Source organism: Schistocerca gregaria, chromosome 8 (assembly GCF_023897955.1).
Source record: "Schistocerca gregaria isolate iqSchGreg1 chromosome 8, iqSchGreg1.2, whole genome shotgun sequence".
In the NCBI taxonomy this organism is placed as follows: Eukaryota; Metazoa; Arthropoda; class Insecta; order Orthoptera; family Acrididae; genus Schistocerca; species Schistocerca gregaria.
This window is the reverse complement of record NC_064927.1, coordinates 298,443,798-298,467,999: the sequence shown is the minus strand read 5'-3', so window position 1 is coordinate 298,467,999 and position 24,202 is coordinate 298,443,798. Positions and strand designations below refer to the sequence as shown.

The 24,202-nt window shown below is 43.8% G+C and overlaps 1 protein-coding gene across 1 annotated transcript in view; it reads right to left on the bottom strand.

Annotated features, from left to right (window-relative positions):
• The window catches only part of LOC126285155 (cyclic nucleotide-gated cation channel alpha-3-like), an 884,508-nt gene that overhangs the window by 298,383 nt on the left and 561,923 nt on the right, over positions 1-24,202 (bottom strand). Inside the window, exon 10 of the mRNA XM_049984467.1 lies at positions 4,814-4,894. Within this exon, the coding sequence (XP_049840424.1) occupies positions 4,814-4,894 (81 nt within the window). The remainder of the gene's footprint in view (positions 1-4,813; positions 4,895-24,202) is intronic.

The window sequence follows — 24,202 nt, the reverse complement described above, 5'->3', positions numbered from 1 at the left end:
TGTTTTATTTTAACTTCTGTACTTTATACGGACATACATTACCGTCTTCATCGCTGGTTACGACATACACCATTTTTACAGGTGTATGTATCTCAAACCACAAGATAATATTTGTGACTATAATGTATGCGTGATTCTGCCCAAGATTTGTGGATATTTATTTACGTGATATCATTAACCTCATATTTTTAATTAAGTCTCTTTTGTGATATATATTTGTTTTCATATTTTAACCTTGCAAGCACATACATGATCGCTTCTGTAAGGGGTTTGAATTGTATACAGGTACTCATTTGTATTTTCACGTTACAGTAGTGTGATTGAGTTCTAATATAGGCGAACAGTGTGCGTAGCAGTACTGACACAAAGTACAACAATTTGATCCCCATAAACATGCAGTAAACATATCATGATGTATACATATATCGCTCGTTTTGAAACTATAGAATAACTATGTATTACGTACTTTAATTCTAGATATAGCTTTGTTTTTGATGTCATTCCGTTGCTAATATTAACTGCTTTCGGAGCACTGATCATGACGAAGTGTACCTTCTAGACCGGTTCCTAATAAAATGATATTCAGATTACAGCTGGCGGTAGTGCAGAATGTTGTACAATGCTTCGGGTGCTGGATCAGTGTGATCTCAGTGACCCAGAAGATGTCTTGAGAGAGCATGACAAATACTTTACTCCAGAACAAGATGCATCGGAATCAGAAGATAACCTTGAATTCACAAAAAGTGGTATCGTCAGTGGGCATTCTTATGAGGATTCCCATGAAGGATATGAGATTATTGTAAAGGCAGGGCGAAAATGGACAAGTTCAGTGTCCTCGTGACTGGCTGTTGCGAATATAACATTGACAAAGGATCTCCCAAACTAACGAATGCAAGTGATAAAGCAAGTGATCTTGCACCCAAAGTGTCTCAAGTTTTCAAATTGTGCTTTGATGACTTAATTTCAGATACTGAATGCAACTTCACTAATGATGAAGCATTACAATACAAATGATACTCTGAGTAGAAAGAGAACTGGGACGAACGTAGATTTTTGCCAAACTAACAGGTTTTCTGGAGGGCTAGTGACTGCCAGTGCTCTGCGTTGCCGAAAGAAATCAGTTTCTGGTAAGAGGACAACAGACAAAACATTCGTCGAGCAGTTTTTACTGTTGACAGGGCACGGAATGGATATGCGCTCAGTTTTCAGTTTCTCAGGTTTGATGATAAACAACGCTTATTTAATTTAAATACGCTTTTACACGTCCATAGAACCTAATCTGAGTAGCCTTGCACACGACTGTGCTGAGAAGTCAAGAAGAAAACATGGGTTTCCAAAATGTCCCAGCTTGGTAAACGACATTGACAACTTGTACTTGGTATGTTAAGAATAAAGAGATGAAGTACCAACCAATACACTTCGGCACCTAACTAAGCACAGAGTCATATGAGGGAAAGAAAAACCGAGGTTTTTTATATTTTCTTTCGTTTGTTCTATTTTATTTTTTATTTTTTTTTGCCAGCCCGCCACGAATTCATTTCCTTCTCCAACCTCCTCCTTTCAGGGTAGCACTTGTGGCACACTACGCTGGTTATTCTCTGGATGCATTCCAATCTCTGTATCCCTCTACAGTTTTTACCCTCCAGTTCCCTCAAGCTCTAAGGACATTATTCCCCAGTGCTGTAACACGTGTATTATCATCCTCTTCCCTCCTCTTATCAGTTTTTACCGCACGTTCCTGTCTTCACTGAGGCTGCGGAGAACCTCCTCATGCTTTATCTTAACACTCCACTCAATTTTCAACATTATTGTGAGTGGCACATCTCTCTTTTGTTTCGATTTTACGGCTGTCCATGACTGACTACCATACTACGATGCGATCCAAAAGTGCATTCCCAGAAATTTAATTACCTAATTAAGACTCATGTTTGATAGCAGCAGAGTTCCCTTGGCCAGGAATATCCAATTTTTTCATGCCAGTCTTCTTCTTAAGTCCTCTTTCCTGCATCCATATGTGCTATTTTGCCCCCAAGGTAGCAGAATTCCTTTACTTCGTCTCTTTCTTGATCACCTGTTTTAATGTTAATTTTGTAGATAATCTCAATTTTGCTACTGCTCATCACTTTCGTTTTTCTTCGGTTCACTCTCATTCATATTTGGCACTTATTGGTCTGTTAATTTTATTCTAAAAGTCCTGAAATTCTTTCTCACAATGAGTAAGTTAATATCATCAATGAATTTTACTGCTGTCATTTTATTCATAATTTCTAGCAATATTATCTCTATTCCGCTTGGTATATATCAACGCGTGTCATAAAAAATGGCATATTTTCATTCCTTCTTTAGCTTGTATTTTCAGTGCTAGCACAGTCGACATTTCCTTTTAACAGTTGCAAGTTACGGCGATTCAGAGCGTATTCTTCGCGGAATCCTAGACATCATAAACTGGATCCACTTTCTCTATTTGAAAATATTTCTTCATTAACGGAAAATAGTCTTACAGGCCAGGCATTTTCCAAATCGGAAACATAACTGCTAGTAGAATTTATTACTAAATACAAATGCTTACTACTACAACTGGATGAAAACAGCTTAAATAAACGTAGAAAGCCAAATGACCTACCTATAAGCGCATGGAATTGAAGATTCAAAATCATGCTTGTTCGGCGAGCAACGTGGGGGATTTAGTAGGAGAGGCAGAAGACAAACAAATAAACCCGGAATCGGACTGGAGACGTAGTTATGACTGCAGTGACAGTGACATTAATCTGGAAAGAACATGTAGTCGGGGAAAGTTACAGTAGCTTCGCCAGGGAAGCCTTTTTGTGTTCTATGAGAAGGCCTAGATGAAAACGAAAGATGCAAACTTGATATTACAAACCATTCGTAATGGTCTTAGCTAAGAATTTGAATGTGTGTGACAGTCTACTGAGGGCCATAAAACTAGTAAAATGCTGACAGAGATTTTTTATGGAGAATTTAATTCTGTGATTTAAACACAATTCGAGTCTGTTGTTAATCCCGCAGAAAAATTTAATTTTACTTCTAAGGAGTAATATTCCTGGTTTGGAACCACTGGTGTAGGCCTTTTACCAAAGTAGTCTGGAACATTCCCTCTCTCGAATCACTACTGAGTATTGATGTGCTGCTGTTAGGACACTGAACGCCCACTTGAGAAGCTCAAGTTAAATCCATCTCCAATCATAACGTTTGAAGTTCTTTTCCATGTCTCTAAATCACGTCAGATGAATGCTGGGATGTTTCTATTAAGAAACTGAAGTCATTTCGCTCTCCCATCGTTTCCCAACAAACTATTGTTTCGTCTCTGATAGTTTGATCTTGAATCTCTGTAGTACGATATTTGCACAACTCTCTAGTTAGCTCACGCTTTTATATATTTAAGCTTTCCAAGTTAGTGTTCAGCGGTTGTACATAATGAAGTTGTGATTCCTAGATCACGTTCTACAATATCCGAGGAATAGACCACATTGTGCTCTAATTTGCGCAAAATAAAATAATTATTTTCTTTCCAGTTGCAATGGAGTGGAAAATTGAAACTAATAGCTCGAATAAATGCATTGTTTTTAAGACTAACATTATGGAACAAAGTTCACTTTATGACACAAGATATTTTTTGTTACTCAAAACTTTCGTTGGCCTTGTAGTAACTGCTCAGTGTTATTTAACATCTCCTTTTAGATGTGTACAATCTCGACAATTCGTCAATTGCGAACAATCTTTGCTCCAAAAATTTTTCCTTAATCGTAAAACTAATTATTTTTCTGAAAAAGGAATCTGTTATAGACTGAAAAAACGTCCAAGAACGTTCTATAGTAAGTTCTGGTGAATTTTCTAAGTCCGCCTCAAATCGGAGGAAAATGTTTTTCTCGATGATCGTAATATGTGTGAAATCTGGTAATGGATTTTAGGTCTTCCCCACATCACACGTCATGCAAGTTTTTGGGCCTTAATGAAAGGCTGATGGAGGTGTGTATTCTTTCCACAAAATCGACCAGTACCCATACTGTAACCATTCTAAATTTGGGTATGTGTCACTATTCCTCTCGTATCGCTCCCTTCCACTTTTAATGATGTTACACTTTCAAGCTTGTTAAAACAAAGAGGAACTTTAACGTTATTTAAAAGACAGAGGCTCCCGTGTAAACATAATGGAGCAATAAATAATTTTATATTGCTTCGAAGCATTATGTTTTCCGGCCATTATCTAAAAAGTTATTGTTGGCAAGGACTATGATTCTTCTCAGGGTTAAGTTTTCGCCTATGTATATAGCATCAGCAGCAGCAGTATTTCAGTACGGTCGACTGAAGTCTGGCATCACTACGTATAAATTTCGTAAACTCATTGTTTCAAAAGTATCACATGACAACTTCATTTCCCTACACGAAATTTTAAAATAGTTTATGTCCGTAAGTGAATTAGTTTTTTAAAAACTGTAAAGCAGTTGTCCCCATAAATTAATAGCAGACATTTTCTGAAACAGAATTACTAACATCGATACAACCACAATGTTTCTGTTAGGGTTCCACTCAAAGATGATCTCTGTTAGCCTGATAAGATTTACTGGCGTCAACGCTGTGTCGCTGTTCGTGTGTCAAGCGCACGCATTCTAATGTTACTGTATTAATATGATTCACGAAAACGCTTTTCCCTCACGAATCCCACAAATTCGCAAGACTTTCAGAGCAGCTTATCCTTCGTCCTAGATGGAGAGTATCCTAGCTTCGCCTCACCGACCCTCATCGCTTGAGCTGCCACTGCCTCCGGACACAGTACTCTGCTGAGTATACTGACCCGCGGTTGGATTTGAACTGGAGTATTCGGGATTTGAGACCGCGCCTGGGCAGGTGTTTGGGGCCGTTCGGCGATCCATCGCTGCAACAGGAGCACACAACACAATTCAGTGAAGCGCCACAGAATGAACCATCTGTCGAAGGACCGCTAAGGCCATTGTGCTTACTGGAAACTACAGTGAGTACGCAAACTACAGCATAAGCCGTGCTAGGCGGCATAACATTTCCAGTATTTAACTTCTCGGTGGTGCAACACTACTTCACAAATTCAGAGATAACACAGTCAAAGTGGTTAACATGCAATACTACGTGCCTTAACAATACTAAGCATGCTTTCACGTGAAGTTAGCAAGATATTAACGTTGGATCTGAAATTCAGTCTGCTACTTTATATAATGTTCCGTTGCTGGTGTAGCTTAATGGGCAAAATCTTCTTGGGATATCAGGAACTTTATTAGATTGTTTGCATAGCTCCCTATTCAACTATTTTTTCCGACCAACTGCACGGTTCTCGGCGGTAAAGATCCTCATTAGAATAAAGCAGAAAAGAAATGGTTCTTCCCCGTGAGTTCTCACAAAATTAGCGACCATCTAAGTTACACCGACACTTTATTTCTCAAGAAAGTTATTAATTATGATGTTCTTACCGCTATGACATTTGGTACAAAATCCCAGAAAATAAAGGATCTCAGTAAAAAATTCTTTAACTTACTTTATAAAATACTATGTACATGGTTCAGAGATGGGAGGCATATGAAGGGTAGGTTTCAACATAAATGAAGTTTTTGACACACTTACGAAACATCATGTAAATATGAGTAATTCTGTTGAAAATTGTCAGTAATGTACTTACGAAAGCAAATAAAGAGAGAACGTTTCGATTGCAGAGGGTCGAGTGCTATGTACAATACTTACTGCAATAAAATTTTTCATACAGCGTGGAAATTTTATTTTGATCCAATGAAATAATTTACGTTGTACATAATTCCTTCTTACGTGATTATCTGCATGAGTTCTTACTTCGTTGCGTGATTGCTATAATGACGTGCAAAGGAGACGAAGAATAGACGATGAAGTCATTAGAGATGGAGCACAAATTCTGACTGAGTAGAGAACCTGCCATGCCCTTTCAGAGGTACCTTTCCGGCATTTCCTTAGCTTCTGTCCACAGATCAGCACTGTTTTAAAAAGCATCGGTCATGCGGAACTCAACGTGCCCTTCTTTCAGATGATGTCCTGCGAACCATGCGTGGCGGGCAACAGATGGGTTCCATATTGGAAGATTTCCGAAAAGCGCTTGACACCGTGCCCCACTGCAGACTGTTAACGAAGGTACGGGCATACGAAGTAGGTTCCCAGATATCTGAGTGGCTCGAAGACTCTTAAGCAATACAATCCAGTACGTTGTCCTCGATGGCGAGCGTTCACCAGGGACAAGCGTATCGTCAGGAATGCCAAGGGGAAGTGTGAAAAAGCGCTATTATTCTCTATAATTATGTATAAACGATCCGACGGACATGATGTGCAGCTGTTTGCTGATGATACTGGGATGTATCCCAAAGTAGTGTTGTTAATTAACTAGGATGACGCAAAAAGACTTCGACCGAATTTCTAGTTGATACGGTGACTAACAGGCAACTCTAAAGTAATGTAATGTTCGAATTACAGCATATAGCGGATATTACTGAAGTTAAAGGAAAGATTCATGGAACGAAAATCAATTGAAAGAAAACAAAAGTAAGGACACGAGAAGGAAATAAAAAAAGGTAAAGGTAATTATGAGTGGAGAAGTAATGGAACACGAGTAAAGCTTTAGATAACTCGGAAGCTAAATAGAAACGGATTACAAGAGCTTCAGAGATGTTAAAACCAGACAATCACTGTCCAGCTTGAGTTGGTACGTTGTCCCCAATAACCCCATAGTCGAGAGGAGGTTATATTCTGTCCCATGCATGTTCGACAGAGATACACCACGACCTGGGCTTGGACGAGTCTGGGCCAGGAAGACGCCCTTGGCGGCTTTGACGGAATCACCAAAGCATGCCGTCCAAAGTGGATAAGGGAAATGTCTGTAAACGTAAATAGGAATGATCAGATATATAACAGGTTTTCGTAAAAAATCTGCCGAAGTTTATCAAAAACATCAAATAAATGCTAGAACAGACGCACAGACCACTTAACAGCTGATACATCCTTGTTTGTGGCTAGAATAATATACAGAAGAATGGAAAAGGAAATTAGAGATTTGTCGGATGATACTAGAGACATTCGTGGAAACTGTACAGAAAAACAGTCTACAATTTTAGGGTGAAGAAGTTGGCGCAGAAGAGAAGTCGCAGCAAGGCGCATCAAATCAGTCAGCTAAGGCTCAGGATTGATATGTTTGGCCACTTTTAATATTTTCTTGGTAAAGTATCCATGTAAAAGTTAAAGACCTCCAGAAGCACAGTTAGTAGAAGGCGACTGTCTCAAACAAGTGTAAATAAAAGCGAAGGAGGAAACCTTCGGGTGACCTGGGATACAGATTATTCAGATAGGTGAGCGTCACATCTCAGAGACGTTGAAGTTCCGAGAACACTGTCGTCTACAGGTTAGCACGAGTCCCGCAGTCTGATCAAAATTATTAATGGCTAATAATATGGGGTGTGTCCAGCCGTCACAGTTGTAAAAGCTTAAACTCTGCTGAGTACGCTCTCAGTGAGGTGTCGGAATATCTGTGGAGGAATGGCAACGCCTTCTTCGACAAATTGAAATTCAGAGATGGTAGTCGTATTGGACCAGTGTGTGTGTGGTGGGGGGTCAGGAGCTTTATAGCACAGTACATTGTCATATCATACAAATAATCATTGTCTCCTAACTGTTCTTCTATTATAAGCAGTTCACAATGCTGTGAAATATGTACATATTCTTCGGATTTAGTGTTTTCATAAACCCAATAATCGGACCACACCACGAAAAACAACCCACTCCTTAACACCATCTCCTCCGTACTTTACTGTTGGCACTACACATGGTGGCAGGTAACGTTATCGAGGCCAACGTAATCATCGGAGTGCCACAGCGTAATTAATCAATCCATATCACTTGTTTCCAGTCAAAGCTGTCGCTTTTATCGCCATCTCAATCGTCGCTTAGCGTTTTCTACAGGAATGTGCATCGTATCGGGAGCAGCTCGACGACTGAACCACATTCTTCTTAACACCCTTATGCAGAGCCGTAGCGGTGACTGGATACTGGCAGCATTTTGGCACTTAGAAGCGATCCCTTCCTCCATCTCATACGAATCTTAACAATCACAGTCCGCAATACTCTACGGTCGATGTCCGACAGAACATGAGGCCTGTCTCATCTTGGCACAGTTGTAATTACTTCACCACCTTTGGGCGGCTGCCACCCCGTGGCCGAGCAGTTCTAAGCGCTTCAGTCCGGAACCGCGTGACTGCTACGGTCGCAGGTACGAATACTGCCTCGGCAATAGATGTAGGTTAGTTAGTTTTAAGTAGTTCTAAGTTTTAGGGGACTGATGACCTCAGACGTTAAGTCCTATAGTGCTCAGAGCCATTTGAACCACTTTTCCGCCACCTTTCCCCGTCACAGACATATAACCAGCAGCCGAAAAGGGCCGCTTTGAAAGGAATACAATGTGATGGATTTTTTCGAAGTCACTGAGTTTACTTGTCCGACCGTTTTTGCTGTTTACGCTACTCGAGTTACAACATAAGACTCTCCGTCTCCTTTTATACCGGCGGATCCGCCTCTCGTGACATCTAGTGGTCAATTTTGCATTACATATTTTTATCTGGTACTGTAGCTTCCACTATTGGTAATACGATACACGTGAAACAGGCACAGGCGCGCACAGCTGCCAAATGTCGTATACGATGCCATGTTTTTCAGTTAAAAGAATCATTGATAAACACTATTAGCGATCGGATCTGTGATAAAGCTTCGTGCAGCCATTGGGCACTAAGAACGCTGAAATACCCGTACAACAATTTAAACAACACCTTACGCTAAGACTGAAGCAAATTAAAATGTTTCGACTAAGTGCGGCTCATCCGGCAATGCAGTGTTGGCGGTGTACTGCTTGGCAGAGTCACATTTGATTATGTAGGCACAGTGTTGCAAAGCGACATGAAACAGGACGAGCTTGTGAAGTTGCTTATAGGAAATGAGAATGATCGACTTCTAGGAAAGTGTGGTTCATCTACGTTGCGTTCTTGTTGGTTGGTTGGTTGTTTTGCAGAAGGAGACCAGACAGCGAGGTCATCGGTCTAATCGGATTAGGACGTGGAAGGAAGTTGGCTGTGCCCTTTGAAAGGAACCATCCCGGCATTTGCCTAGAGCGATTTACAGAAATCACGGAAAACCTAAAGCAGGATGGCCGGACGCGGGATTGAACCGTCGTCCTCCCCAATGCGAATCTAGTGTCTAACAACTGCGCCACCTCGCTCGCTCTTGTATACTGTTTAAGGGTGTTGCGGAGTCCAGACGGGTCAGAGAAAACGAAGACAGTAAAACAATATAGAGGCTTGCTGCTAGATTTATTACCGGTATTTCCGATCAAAACACCAGTACGACAGAAATGATTTGTGCGACGTTGAGACAAGAAGACTTTATGTTCTCGAAAGGCTGTTGAGAAACGACGAAACAGTTCACTGGTTAATGGCTGAATTTCGGAGTCGATGGACACAATATTTCGGCAAGCATGCACGTTGTCATCATCAGGTACACTGATGAACTTTCTGTCTTTGTATTTCCATGTTTTTCTCTTTTTATTTACTTTTTTATTAATTTTCATTCTCTTGTCAGAGAGGTGGGCCAGCTACTGAGAGATCTCTATTTCGCCTTTGATGTACATTTTTATTTTAATTTACACTTTCTTGTTGATTATCTATGACCTCAAAAAAATGCCTCTGAGCACTATGGGACTTAACTGCTGTGGTCATCAGTCACCTAGAACTTAGAACTACTTAAACCTAACTAACCTAAGGACATCACACACATCCATGCCCGAGGCAGGATTCGAACCTGCGATCGTAGTGGTGGCGCGGTTCCAGACTGTAGCGCCTAGAACCGTTCGATAACTCCGGCAGGCTATCTGTGACCTCAGTTACTAAACTTAATGTTAATCACAATTTAATTGCTACGTTTTGCTTCTGCTTGGTTGTTTAATTCCTAACTAAATTAAGTTAAAAGACATCATTTTGCCCATATTTCAGGAAGTTGTTGCAGTACAATACACATGGGTTATAATTTTTGGGGACATCTGGGCTGTTACAATATTAGAAGCTACTTTACAGTTAGATGCAGTTGTTTTAAAAGTTAGGTTGTTAGTGAAGCTAGGTTGTAGCACGTTAAATTAAATAAAGGCCCCGTTGCTAGATCAGAGTAAGGAAAATTCTATGTGTGTAGATAATGTTGGATGTTGAGGGGGGGGGGGAAGGGGGGGGGGGGGAGGGGTTACCCATGTGCACGAATCATGGAAGGTAAAGAGAGGACCTGATGATATAATGATAGCTTCTCAAAAACACTTAGCCCTTAGGACACTGACATCTAGAGACCAGACTGCTATCTGTGTATACCTTTTAATAGAGAGTGCTAACAGTGTGGTAAAAACGTGTGCTTCAAGGAAGCAGTCATACCACGGAGATTCTGTCTGTTCGTATAGCCAACTGAGCGAGTTTGAAAGGGGTCACCCTGTAGCCTTCCGAGTGGCGGGCTGGTCCTTTCAGAGAATTGCCACACAAGTTGGAGATTTTGCGTCAGTCACTTGTGCACTGATGTTTGTGTCAGTGGTCACGTGCACATTCTCACACCCATAGCAGAGATTGAAGACGTCCATGCAGCACAGACGCCGGCCATGATGGTCGTGTTGTAAGGGCAACAGTGGTAGATCGTACAGCTGCCACAGCACGAATAAGAGGTCATGTGAGCCAATATGTGTCAGCACACACTGTTGGGAACTGTTATTTACTGTGGAACTACGGGCACGCACACCTCTAGCCTGTCTTTCACTCACGCCACAGCCTCGATGAGCACAGCTCGACTAAAGCCGTCAGAGAAAATGGAATGGCCCGACGTGGTCTTCAGCAATGAAATCAGATCCTGCCTCCACGCAAGTCAATTTCGTAGACCTGGAGACCGCTGTCTCGTAGAGTGCACTCGTCAAAGACATCGCAGGCCTTGCGGTCTTGGGTGCGATAAGCTACGACTCTTATTAACCTTTTTTGTGTCTGGAGCGGGCGCTAATCAGCGCTCAGTACGTGCATCATGTTATTAGATGTGTTCTTTGGCGGTGGTTGCAACACGAAGGTGATGTGTTGTTCCAACAGGATAATGCTCACACTCGTTCTGCCCATGAAAGTCAACGAGCACTGTGAGACGTGCAGCAATTTCCCAGGCCAGCCCGTTCTTCGAATCAAAATTGATAATTATCTCGAGACCCTACGCTGCCGACAGGCGTTGATGTACATCAACGGGGACATTTAAAAATGCGTGCCCCAAGCGGTACTCGAACCTGGCATCTCCTGCGCACATGGCAGATGCTCTATCCATCTGAGCCACCGAGGGCACAGAGCACAGTGCGACTGCAGGGATTTATCCCTTGCACGCTCCCCGTGAGACCCACATTCCCAGCTTAATGTCCACACACTCGGTAAGATTGTCTGCCGCGAGTAATGAGTGTAATGGACAGGGGCACTACGAATGTAGTGTGCGGACATTAAGCTGGGAATGTGGGTCTCATGGGGAGTGTGCAATTGATAAATCCCTGCAGTCGCACTATCCTCTGTGTCCTCGGTGGCTCAGATGGATAGAGCGTCTGCCATGTAAGCAAGAGATCCCGGTTTCTAGTCCCGGTCGGGGCACACATTTTCAACTGTCCCCGTCGATGTATATCAACGCCTGTCGGCAGCTTAGGGTCTTGATTTAATTATCATTTCATTCTAGAGAGCTGCACTGTCACCGATGGTATCTGTTCTTTCGACATTCTTCGGATTTGTCTCAAGTCGAGCATGTGCGGATACGAAGGCACGAGAAGTGACTCGTTCAAGTGTCAGTCAATGTCTCTTACAGAACTAGGTTAACCTATTCGAACAAGCGTGGCATAATGTGTCTCAGGACAATATTGGCTATCTGTACTATCGACTGGATGCCAGATTCAGCGCCTGCATTGTCTTCCGTGGAGGCTACACCACTTACTAGTATGGGTGTTACAGCATAGGTCGATACCTGGTACCCCAGAACCGATTGTGCTGTTAATCTGTAAATGGCATCATTTCATGTACTCGATATGAACCGTTGTAGCAATAAATGCTAAGTGAATTGGACCGTCTGCTATTTTTTGAGGGGTACGTATTTATGTTTTTGTGTGAGCTGAGTAAATTTTGATACTCAAATATCGAAGCTCCTAGGGAGGATCAATGTATGTTCGATTACAGAAGATCGTTCTACTTTAAAAATGCATTTGCGTAATTTGAAAGCTACAACTGTTGTTTCAAAACTAATTCAAACCTGGCTCCGGCCGGTGTGGCCGAGCGATTCTAGCGCTTCACTCTGGAACCGCGTGACCGCTACGGTCGCAGGTTCGAATCCTGCCTCGGGCATGGATGTGTGTGATGTCGTTAGGTTAGTTGGGTTTAAGTAGCTCTAAGTTCTAGGGGACTGATCACCTCAGATGTTAAGTCTCATAGTGCTCAGGTGCTCAGAGCCATTTGAAAGATTTGAAACAAACCTGGCGATTGGGGGGGGGGGGGGGGGGGCGTTTGCTCAGTTCTTTTGGCGCATGCTTATCCACTATTTTGCATTGCCATCCTAACTGATACCCACATCAAGCAAATTGTAGGACAACAGAAGTTGGAAACGCCGTTCAAAAAAGCAACACGAAAATAAAAGGTGGAAATTGCTAAAAAATATTTGACCCTCTTTCATAAAAAGTTAATTCTATGAGAACAAGGATTGATAAGGACAAGAAATTGCTAAAAGGAAGAACAAGGAAAAATTTGAATGGGCCTACTTCTGATAGCCTTAGAGTTCTGCTGAAAGACAGATTCTCGCATGTTAACTCTCCATGCTCTCACGTCTTCTGCCACGCTCTTCAGGTCGGCATAACTTCGGTTTTATGTCGTCTATCATCTTGTATCTCCTCCTTCGTCTCAATCTGCTATCACAGTCTAGTCCGTACAAAGCGTCTCCCGTCTCAACGAATCTCGCATCCTGTTCGTCCTTTCTCGTGTAAGCTGCAGCAGCCTAATGAAGAAGATGAAAATCCCTCTGTATTTACTTCTTGAAACGATACAGTCAACGAAAATGAAACTGAGATTGGTTCCAGTGCCGTACATTTGAAATGTAGGCACACGACGATTCTGCCAGAGGAAACGCATTATGTTTTGTCATCATAAATTGCACCTCGGCCAATGATGATGAACAGCCCTTTAATTAACGTTCAAACGTCTATGTAGGCCTTATTATGCTTACAGGTGGACGTTCGCTAAAAAAATTGTTCACTGTCAGTGCAACTGTTGTATTTCATCATGTCCGTCGGTGATATAAGCCTGTAATGCTGTTGACTGGCAATAATATATTGTTATTGTTGTGAATACACTAAGCAGATTCAGAAGGGTGTAGGCTGCAGTAGTTATTGGGAGATGAAGAAGATTGCACCGGATAGAGTAACATGGAGAGCTGAATCAAACAAGACCACAACAACAATAACAAATTTTAATACCTACTCCGAACTTTTCTTTTGTTTCCTTTACTGCTTGCTCAATATGCAGATTGAATAATGTCGGTGCGAGGCTACTGCCCTGTCTCACTCCCTTCCCAACCAATGCTTTCCTTTCATGTCCCTCGACTCTTATAACTGCAATCTGCTTTCTGTACAAATGTGAAATAGCCTTTCGCTCCCTGTATTCTACCCCTGCCCCCTTCAGAATTTGAAAGAGAGTATTCCAGTCAACATTGTCAAAAGCTTTCTCTAACTCTACAAATGCTAGAAACGTAGGTTTGCCTTTCCTTAATCTTTCTTCTAGGTCGTAATGTCACTACTGCATCACGTGTTTCAACATTTCTGCGGAATCCCAACTGATCTTCCCCGAGGTCGGGTTCTGCCAGTTTTTCCATTCGTCTGTAAAGAATTCGATTTAGTATTTTGCAGCTGTGACTTATCAAACTGATAGTTCGGTAATTTTCACATCTGTCAACATCTGATTTCTTTGGGATTCGAATTATTATATTCTTCTTGAAGTCTGAGGGAATTTCGCCTGTCTCATACATCTTGCTCACCAGATGGTAGAGTTTTGTCAAGACTGTCTCTCCCAAGGCTGTCAGTGGTTCTTATGGAATGTTGTCTACTCCCGGGGCCTTGTTTTGACTTAGGTCTATCAGTGCTCTGTCAATCTCTTCACGCTGTATCATATCTCCCATTTCATCTTCAGCTACGTCCTCTTCCATTTCCATAATATTGTCCTCAAGAACATCGCCCTTGTATAGACCCTCTATATACTCCTTTCTACTGTCCATTCTTTGCTTAGAACTGGGTTTCCATCTTAGCTCTTGATATTCATGCAAGTGGTTGTCTTTTCTCCAAAGGTCTCTCTAATTTTCCTGTAGGCAATATCTATCTTACCCCTCGTGAGATAAGGCTCTACTTCCTTAGATTTGTCCTCTAGCCATCTCTGCTTAGCCATTTTGCACTTGCTGTTGATCTCATTTTTGAGACGTTTGTATTCCTTTTTGCCTGCTTCACTTACTGCAGTTTTGTTTTTTCTCCTTTCATCAGTTAAATTCAGTATCACTTCTGTTACCCAACTACTAGCCCTCGTCTTTCTACCTACTTGATGCTCTGTGCAAAATTCTAGTAGGCGGCTTGCTCTTTCATTTCTTAGCCCCAATCCGTACTCACCTACTACGTTTCCTTCTCTTTCTTTTCTTACTGTCGAATTCCAGTCACCCATGACTATTAAATTTTCGTCTCCCTTCTCTACCTGAATGATTTCTTTTATCTCATTATACATTTCATCAATTTCTTCATCATCTGAAGGGCTAGTTGGCATATAAACTTGTACTACTGTAATAGGCGTGGGCTTCGTATCTATCTATGCCACAATAATGGGTTCACTATGTTGTTTGTAGTAGCTTACCCGCACGCCAATTTTTTTTATTCATTATTAAACCTATTCCTGCATTACCCCTATTTGATCTTGTATTTATAACCCTGTATTTAGCTGACCAAAATTCTTGTTCCTCCTGCCACCGAACTTCACTAATACACACAATATCTAACTTTAACCTATCCATTTCCCTTTTTAAATTTTCTAACCTACCTGCCCGATTAAGGGATCTGACATTCCACCCTCCGATCCGTAGAACGCCAGTTTTCTTTCTCCTGATAACGACGTCCTCCTGAGTAGTCCCCGCCCGGAGATCCGAATGGCGGACTATTTTACCTCTGGAATATTTTGCCCAAGAGGACGCCATCATCATTTAATCATACATCAAAGCTGCAATCCCTCGGGAATAATTACGGCTGTAGTTTCCGCTTTCTTTTAGCCGTTCGCAGTACCATAAGAGCAAAGCCGTTTTGGTTAGTGTTACAGGGTCAGGTCAGTCAATCATCCAGACTGTTGCCCCTGCAACTACTGAAAAGGCTGCTGCCCCTCTTCAGGAATCACAAGTTAGTCTGGTCTCTCAACAGATACCCCTCCGTTGTGGTTGCATCTACGGTACGGCTATCTGTATCGTTGAAGCACGCAAGCCTCCCCACCAAAGGCAAGGTCCATGGATCGCGAGGGGGGGGGGGGGGGGGCGGCATAATATATATTTTATTTAAAATAATTGATAATTGTAGTGTGGTTTGGTTATTTTTTATTGTGTTCCATGCAAAGAGATGACCCCATAGCTGCGTAAACCTGACCACTACATGGGACACATTTACACTCTCGACTTGAGCCGATGTAAAATTCTTTCACGTCCTTAAATATTGTGTTAAGTTAGATGTATATGTACCGAGTTCTATTTTAATAACCATTTTATAAGACTACGTTATTTTAAACACGGTAAATCTAATCAAAAATTAATAAAAAAATTCCTAAAAGAAATTGACTACTGTCACTCGCGCACCGTATGGTGGATTAGGGAATATGTGAGTAGATGTAGACGTATGGCGAATTAGAAGCGTCGTGTGACAGTAATCTACAGAGTCACCTTTATAATTGTAAGGCTTCAACACCACTTTGAAGAGGAGCTCCTATTAAAGAGAGTTGTTATTGGTGGCAGTGATACGCCCGACCTTCTGTCGTGTGTGGTTTGTGCGACACAGAAGGAGCAAGTAGCGGCTGCCTTCGCCTCCACAGTACTTCGCTGTGGGCGGCGTTAATTAAATTTCTGAAAAAGAGCTTAGTGTTCAGCGGGAGGGACAACGGGCATTTCCCTGACGGAGAGTATACAGCCGGATTAGTAGCAGCAACGTGGTTTCCAGAGTTTAATTAACTACCAGCAGTGTTGTCACAGCGACGTAGAGTTTGTGTGAGCTTCTGAGAGGGTCAAGCGCGTGCACGGACTGCTCCGGCCTCCACAGTCGCTGATTGCCAAGACGGAAGTGAGATTCGTCTGCCACGCTCCATTGCCCTGCGCTTAAATGGTTCATCTCTGTCCTAGTTTTTACGTTTACATCCACATTTGTAGGCTAGTCACCATACGGCGCTTAGTGGAGGGTAGCTTTTACGTTTCGTAGTCGGTCTCTTTTCTATCCCTCTCGCGAGAGGAGCGATGGAAAAACTATTATCTATATCAGTGGTTGACTGGTTATGGCAAGGAAAGAGTTTCTGAAGAAGAGAAATTTGTTAACATTGAGTATAGATTTAAGTGTCAGGAAGTCGTTTCTGAAAGAATTTTTATGGGGTGTAGCCATGTATGGACATGAAACATGGACGATAAATAGTTTGGACAAGAAGACAATAGAAGCTTTCGAAATGTGGTGCTACAGACGAATGCTGAAGATTAGATGGTTAGATCACCTAACTAATGAGGAGGTACTGAATAGAATTGGGGAGAAGAGGAGCATGTGGCACGACTAGAAGAAGGGACCGGTTGGTAGAACATGTTCTGAGGTATCAAGAGATCACCACTTTAGTATTGGAGGGTAGCGTGGAGGGTAAAAATCGTAGAGGGAGACCAAGAGATGAATACACTAAGCAGATTCAGAAGGATGTAGGTTGCAGTAAGTACTGGGAGAAGAAGAAGCTTGCACAGGATAGAGTAGCATGGAGAGCTGCGTCAAACCAGTTTCAGGACTGAAGATCACAACAACAACAACACATCAGTGGTCCTCAAAAGTTTTTAATTAAGAGCCAATACCAACAATGTGGTGCGGCACCTTGGGCAGCAAGTTTTCCCTTCTTACTGTCAACTGGTGAACTTCACAGATTGGTGTGTTATGAACCTCAAGGGCGCGATAAGTTGACCGCCAGCCCCCAACCACTGACCGTTAAAAGTCTGTACCGTTCAGAACATGGCGCGTCGACTCTTCTACTCCTCATTGCTGCCAACCTCAGCGATCTAACAGCAGTGACACTGTAGTTGCATGGTAGAATGCTGTTGTTTTTACAATTATAACGAATTGCCTTTTATCCTTTAATAGCTATGCAGAGAGATATGTATATCTTTGAGCTCGATGTGTGGATAACTTTCGTTAGTCTTTTATATGAAACAAAGGAAGTTCTTTAGAGTCGTGCTTACTTCACAGTCTTCCTTCTGTCTAGGTCAAGGGTGGGCAAATGCGTCACTGCGGACGCGGTCGCCCGGAGTGTCCACACTGCTTGCCAGCGCTGCTGTCGACACCGACCACCTGTCTGATAACGTCGCTAATTTGGTACGATGCTCACGCGCCGAGAATGGCCTCTTGACTACGTGTCGCTATTTTTGTCGGTGTCGAAGTGTCTTTGGCATTCGTGGTAGCGAGAGGAAAATGGCTGACGGAGAGTTAAGACCCTCAAAACAAAAATCGACCCGGGAAGAAGAGTACTTTTTACTGAACCACAGAGTGGCCCTCAGATGGGTTTTGCAATGACATTTTACGGACGTGGAAGAAGTATTGTGTGAAGCGGCTTCTTCATCTCCTTCGTGGGAAATTTGTGATCACTTTGGATACTGGGGAAAGGAAGGCAAAATTTCTAGAGGTAAAACACTAAACAGAAAAGAGGAATGTTCATCTAAATACATGTCGTTGCTTGAAAATATTACTATTTGTATAGAGCACGATTCATCTCAAACCTTCACCGAAAATATTGCGGGAATGGAACGTACTATTTATGTGCGATTTTCACAGAGTGGGTTGGTAGTCAGCGGCTCTTAGTTTTCGCCAGTCAACAGATTGTAATAATGCTTGTAAAGTGCATTTTTGGACAAACATACTCTTTTTATACGGACAATGCCTGGTGACATTGAAAAACTTAAAGCAGAGTAAATGCGAATATCAGTGGTGTTCGGTGCGAGATTTTAAAACGACTAGTTTACGAGACATCGCATTTTGAAAACTTCCACATCTACAATACTTGTCGCAGCATTCACGAAAGAACAACGCAAGTGGGTACACCGGTTAAGGGGATTCTGACCAATAACGATACAGTTGAGTACCACAAGTTGTGTTCAAAATGATCATCGACAGCGGAAACTCACGCTTCAGCCTGGTATGGAATAACTGCAACACAAATATAAGCACTTCTGCGAAGATGTCCGAGCAAGGTTTCAGTAACACGTCAATCCATGTCATCCAGTGTGGGTATGTCCTTTTACCTTTTCCTACAGAAAAAAATCTACAGACGGGTAACGAGCCACCCAAGGTACAGGTCCTCAGCGTCCAGCCCTACGATTTGGAAGTAATTCCTGAAGATATGCTGCCGTCCTTCGTGCACTGTGGGCTGGACAGGCATTGTGTTGATACTGCAGGTTCCTCCTTGTCTATAGGGGAATGTCTTGCAGCCTCCGTGTAAGGTAATCTGTTAGGAGGCTGCAATACGTGTGCGCGTTCAGCTTTCCGTCTATGAAAAATGGGCCTATGAGCTGATGATTCACTATCCCACACCACACGTTTACACGCCACGGACGCTGACGTTCCACCTGGCGAAGACAACAGGGATTGTCAACAGACCAATGGAGCATGTTTTAGCAGTATACCTGGCTACGATAGGTACATGTGGCTTTATACTAAACAAGCTGTATGATACATCTGGAGTATTCGGTCGTAATGTCCACGTGAATAAATTAACACGATTCTCGTAATCTTTTGCGTGTAGCTCTAGATGGAGATAGATGTAGTAGGAATGGAACCTATGTCGATGGAGAATGCGTGGGACACTTGCCTGACTCATTCCATTTCCTGGTGCTATTGCGGGGGATCGAACGTGTGGATCAACTGCAACAGCAAGAAGAACACTATTTTTCCCTTCTTCTTTCGTCACTTGTTTGCTTCTGTTACTTTGTCTAGGTGTCACACCATCGCTTTCAATAATTGGTTGAAGAGGTTGACAAATAATTGCCGAAATGGTTGACTTCTACAGGGATATCCTGCAGTATACCTCGTTGAAGTTCGAACTGCATTCTTCCTGTTCTCCCCATAGACTATCAGCATGTCGGTTGCTTCTGGATAGGTGAATCCCATTGTCAACTGTCCAATTACTGCTTGGACTGTCACACACCAACTGACTAGCAAGTACCTGTTTCCTCAAGGAACAAACAAGCACACTGTAATCACATATAACAACATCATACCTAGCAATTACGCAGGTTGAATGCCATGAACATAGTATTGGTGCGGAAACAGCCCGCACTACAAACCTGGAACAAATACTACATTACTTTTAGTATTTTTAATGTGAATAACGATCTTCTATTTAAAACAGTGTATGTTTGCACAAAAAATACACTTTCTAAGTATTATTACAATCCGTTTATTGGCTAATAATACGAGCTCTTGGGGAAGGAAATCGGTCGTGCCCTTTCGAAGGACTCTCCTCGGCATTTTCCTGAAGCGATTTAGGGAAATCACGGAAAACCTAAACCAGGATGGCCAGACGCGGGTTTGAACCGTCGTCCGCCAGAATGCGAGTCTACTGTGCCAAACTCTGCGCCTCGTTGCTCGTGCGAAATAGGGGTTGAAATGAAATATATCATCCTGAAAGAATTTTTAAAGCTACATGTATGGATGTATTTGGGTACTCGTTTAGAAATTTAAAAAAAGGTTTTCACTGTTTTATATAGTCAACCCCCTAAGGACGAAGGTTTTTTGAAAATATTTTGCTATCGAATCATTTTTAAGCTGAATCTGTGAAAATTTGTGCTCAGCTTCTCTGCTAGAAATAAAAAAACCACGGTTTTTGGAAACTTCAACCCTTAAAAGGAGGGGGCGGGATGTCCTATACAAATAACACTTTGTGAAAACATTTTTAAAGCTAAATCCCCGAAAACTGGTGTTTGGCTCCTTGATTGGAAATGAAATAATACGTGTTCCACTCTTTTTGGAAATTCGAACCCTAAGTGGGTGAAACAGAGCTATAGTGATACACTAACTCATCATCGCCCAGCCCAAACACTTAAGGAGAAGATGGATAAGGTGTTGACCTTATACTGTAGGTATTGTTTAAGAAACGACTGTTCGAATTTCCACTTCTAAGGGGATCCAACAGTGGATGAAAGACTTGGAAAATATGTCGCTATTAATGCAATTTTGAAGCTAGTATTCGGAAATTGGCATTTGGTTTCTCAGTTCGAAATAAAAAATTACGTGTTTCAGATTTTTTGAAAATTCAGTCACTAGGGGGTAAAGCAGCTGGTGGAAGTGATTTTGAAGATAAATCATTATTAAAAGACTATTAAAGAATTTTTAAAGCGCCGTCTATGAAAACTGGTATTTGATGCCTGAGTTATAAATAATAAAATACGACCAGAACGAGATTTTCACTCTGCAGCGGAGTGTGCGCTGATATGAAACTTCCTGGCAGATTAAAACTGTGTGCCCGACCGAGACTCGAACTCGGGACCTTTGCCTTTCGCGGGCAGGTGCTCTACCAACTGAGCTACCGAAGCACGACTCACGCCCGCTACTCACAGCTTTACTTCTGCCAGTATCCGTCTCCTACCTTCCAAACTTTACAGAAGCTCTTCTGCGAAACATGCAGAACTAGCACTCCTGAAAGAAAGCCTTTCGCGGGCAAAGGTCCCGAGTTCGAGTCTCGGTCGGGCACACAGTTTTAATCTGCCAGGAAGTTTCACATCAGCACACACTCCGCTGCAGAGTGAAAATCTCATTCTGGAAACATCCCCCAGGCTGTGGCTAAGCCATGTCTCCACAGTATCCTTTCTTTCAGGAGTGCTAGTTCTGCATTTTTCGCTGAAGAGCTTCTGTAAAGTTTGGAAGGTAGGAGACGGATACTGGCAGAAGTAAAGCTGTGAGTACCGGGCGTGAGTCGTGCTTCGGTAACTCAGTTGGTAGAGCACTTGCCCGCGAAAGGCAAAGGTCCCGAGTTCGAGTCTCGATCGGGCACACAGTTTTAATCTGCCAGGAAGTTTCACATCAGCGCACACTCCGCTGCAGAGTGAAAATCTCATTCTGGAAACATCCCCCAGGCTGTGGCTAAGCCATGTCTCCACAGTATCCTTTCTTTCAGGAGTGCTAGTTCTGCATTTTTCGCTGAAGAGCTTCTGTAAAGTTTGGAAGGTAGGAGACGGATACTGGCAGAAGTAAAGCTGTGAGTACCGGGCGTGAGTCGTGCTTCGGTAACTCAGTTGGTAGAGCACTTGCCCGCGAAAGGCAAAGGTCCCGAGTTCGAGTCTCGATCGGGCACACAGTTTTAATCTGCCAGGAAGTTTCACATCAGCGCACACTCCGCTGCAGAGTGAAAATCTCATTCTGGAAACATCCCCCAGGCTGTGGCTAAGCCATGTCTCCACAGTATCCTTTCTTTCAGGAGTGCTAGTTCTGCATGTTTCGCAGAAGAGCTTCTGTAAAGTTTGGAAGGTAGGAGACGGATACTGGCAGAAGTGAAGCTGTGAGTACCGGGCGTGAGTCGTGCTTCGGTAGCTCAGTTGGTCAGCAGTCCGGCTTTCGCCGCCGTGCAGTGCGGACGTGTTGTTGTTTCCGCCTGCGGACCGAGCGCGCTCGCTGTTGTTTACATTTCAGCGGCCGTCACTTACGTGTCGCTTACGTGCGCTAGAGCCATGACCAATCGTTTTCGAAAATCAACTTTACGATTCAACTTCTGCAACGAATACGCACGACCAAAGGCCTTGGAAGTAGAACGCTTCCTACGCGACGTTGCTAAGATCCCAGCTTCCGACATCTTGGGCATTCATTTGTCCATATTAAGCAGTACTGTGTACGTGAAAGTTGTCAACGACGCGGTGTGTGAATGAATACTTCGTGACACCAACCATGGATTACGCTTTTGCCACGCCGACGGCAATGTCGGAGCGGTCACTGTCGACCATGCCGGCTTAGGAATACGCACCATACGAGTTTTCGAACTCCCATTCGAGCTTCCGGCGGAAGACGTTATCGCCGCTTTCCGCCCCTATGGCACTGTACATGGCCACACTGCCGAACGCTGGGCGCAATTCCACACGTACGCCGTTCTTAACGGTGTACGGCAGATCACCATCGACCTCCATCGCCACGTACCATCTTACCTGCAAATTAGCGGGTGCCGAGCGGTTGTCATATACGACGGCCAACCCAAGACCTGTTCCGGGTGCGGAAAAGAAGGCCACCTCAGATCTGAGTGTCTTCAGCGACTGATCACCCAATTGCCAGGCGCTACCGTGGCACCTAAGGCTCCGACGACGATTTTACCGATCACCTACGCATCGGCACTCTCTTCTCCTCCCACCGGCCGCCGCTCATCGGAACACGTACCGGTGACCCTTCCAGCTGCTATGGATACCGCCGGGACCGACGCGTCGCGCTAAAAGCCAGACGCTACTACGGTGCCACTACCAACAGCGACGACTTCCGACACCCACCAGCGTGTACGTATGGACACCCCTTCATTTGACGTTCCCGCGACGGCCTTTCTCTCAGAGCGACGAGACTCCGTTCCGTCTTCCGACACAGAGGGACGATCCCGCAAACAACGTTCACCTAAGAGGCGCAAGAGGAGGCGTCATACGGTCTCGGAACGAGACGGATCACCTCCCCCTGATGCTCCAGAGGCCGTCCGACACGACGAGGCCTCAGAGAACCTACACGACGATACGAATGAGGACAACATGACGCCGACTGTGGATGTTTCGATGCCAACTCTACTGGCTCGCTCAGGTGCTCCGGCACCAATGGACTCCACCGATGCGACTGCCGCCGAGACGTCCTCCGCCCCTACGACCGAAGTGGAACGTACGACCATCACAACGACAGCGCCCTCAATGGTGTGGAGTGAGGATGTCGATGAGGACCCGGACGACACGCTGGGGACAGAGTTACCCCAGACGGAAGCATCGTTACGCCGCTGATAACGCCGTCAGGTGGCGCACGGCACGACTCGCCGTTGCCTCGCCCCTCTTCATCCTCCGCCGGTGGAGTTCCCCTTCACGGCGGGGGACGGCTCCAAACCTACCGAATAGCGACGATCAACACTAACACCATCAGCTCATACGTGAAACTTCAACTGCTGCGAGAGATGATATGGGCGTCGGACGTCGATATAGCACTACTACAGGAAGTACACTTGGCCACACTTCCAGACGTCGAGGGATATAACACTTATCCTTCTCCTGGTGACCACCTGGGACTCGGCGTAGCCATCTACAACAGAGAAGGCATTCCAGTGGCCGATATCACATACCTTCCATCTGCCAGAGGCATGGCCGTCACCGTCATTGGGACGCGTATCGTCAACATTTACGCTCCGTCAGGCTCCACCCGCAGGCGCGACAGGGCACTCTTCTATTCACAAGAAATCGCTCCTTTGTTTCTTGGACGCTGCAACCATTACTTGTTTGGGGGTGATTTTAATTGTGTCTTGCATCCTAAAAATCAAGTGCCCCACTACAACACCTGTCAAGAACTGCGTCTTGTCGTCCGACATCTGTTGCTCCGCGACACTTGGGAAGCTCAGCACGGCGACGCCCCTGGACATACTTACCAGAAGAGTCACTCCGCGAGCCGCTTGGACAGAATTTACGTCTCTCGGGAACTCACACCTGCAGTCCAAGGTGCAGAACTTTGGCCCCTGGCCTTTTCGGACCACTGTGCCTACATCTGCAACATTCTCTTCCCCAAGCAAGTGGTCTGGCGTAGTGGTGCACCATGGAAGCTAAACACCTCCCATCTTCATGATCCCGAATGTCTTCAACGTGTTACCGAGACATGGGCCACCTGTGAACGTCGCTTACCTAAATA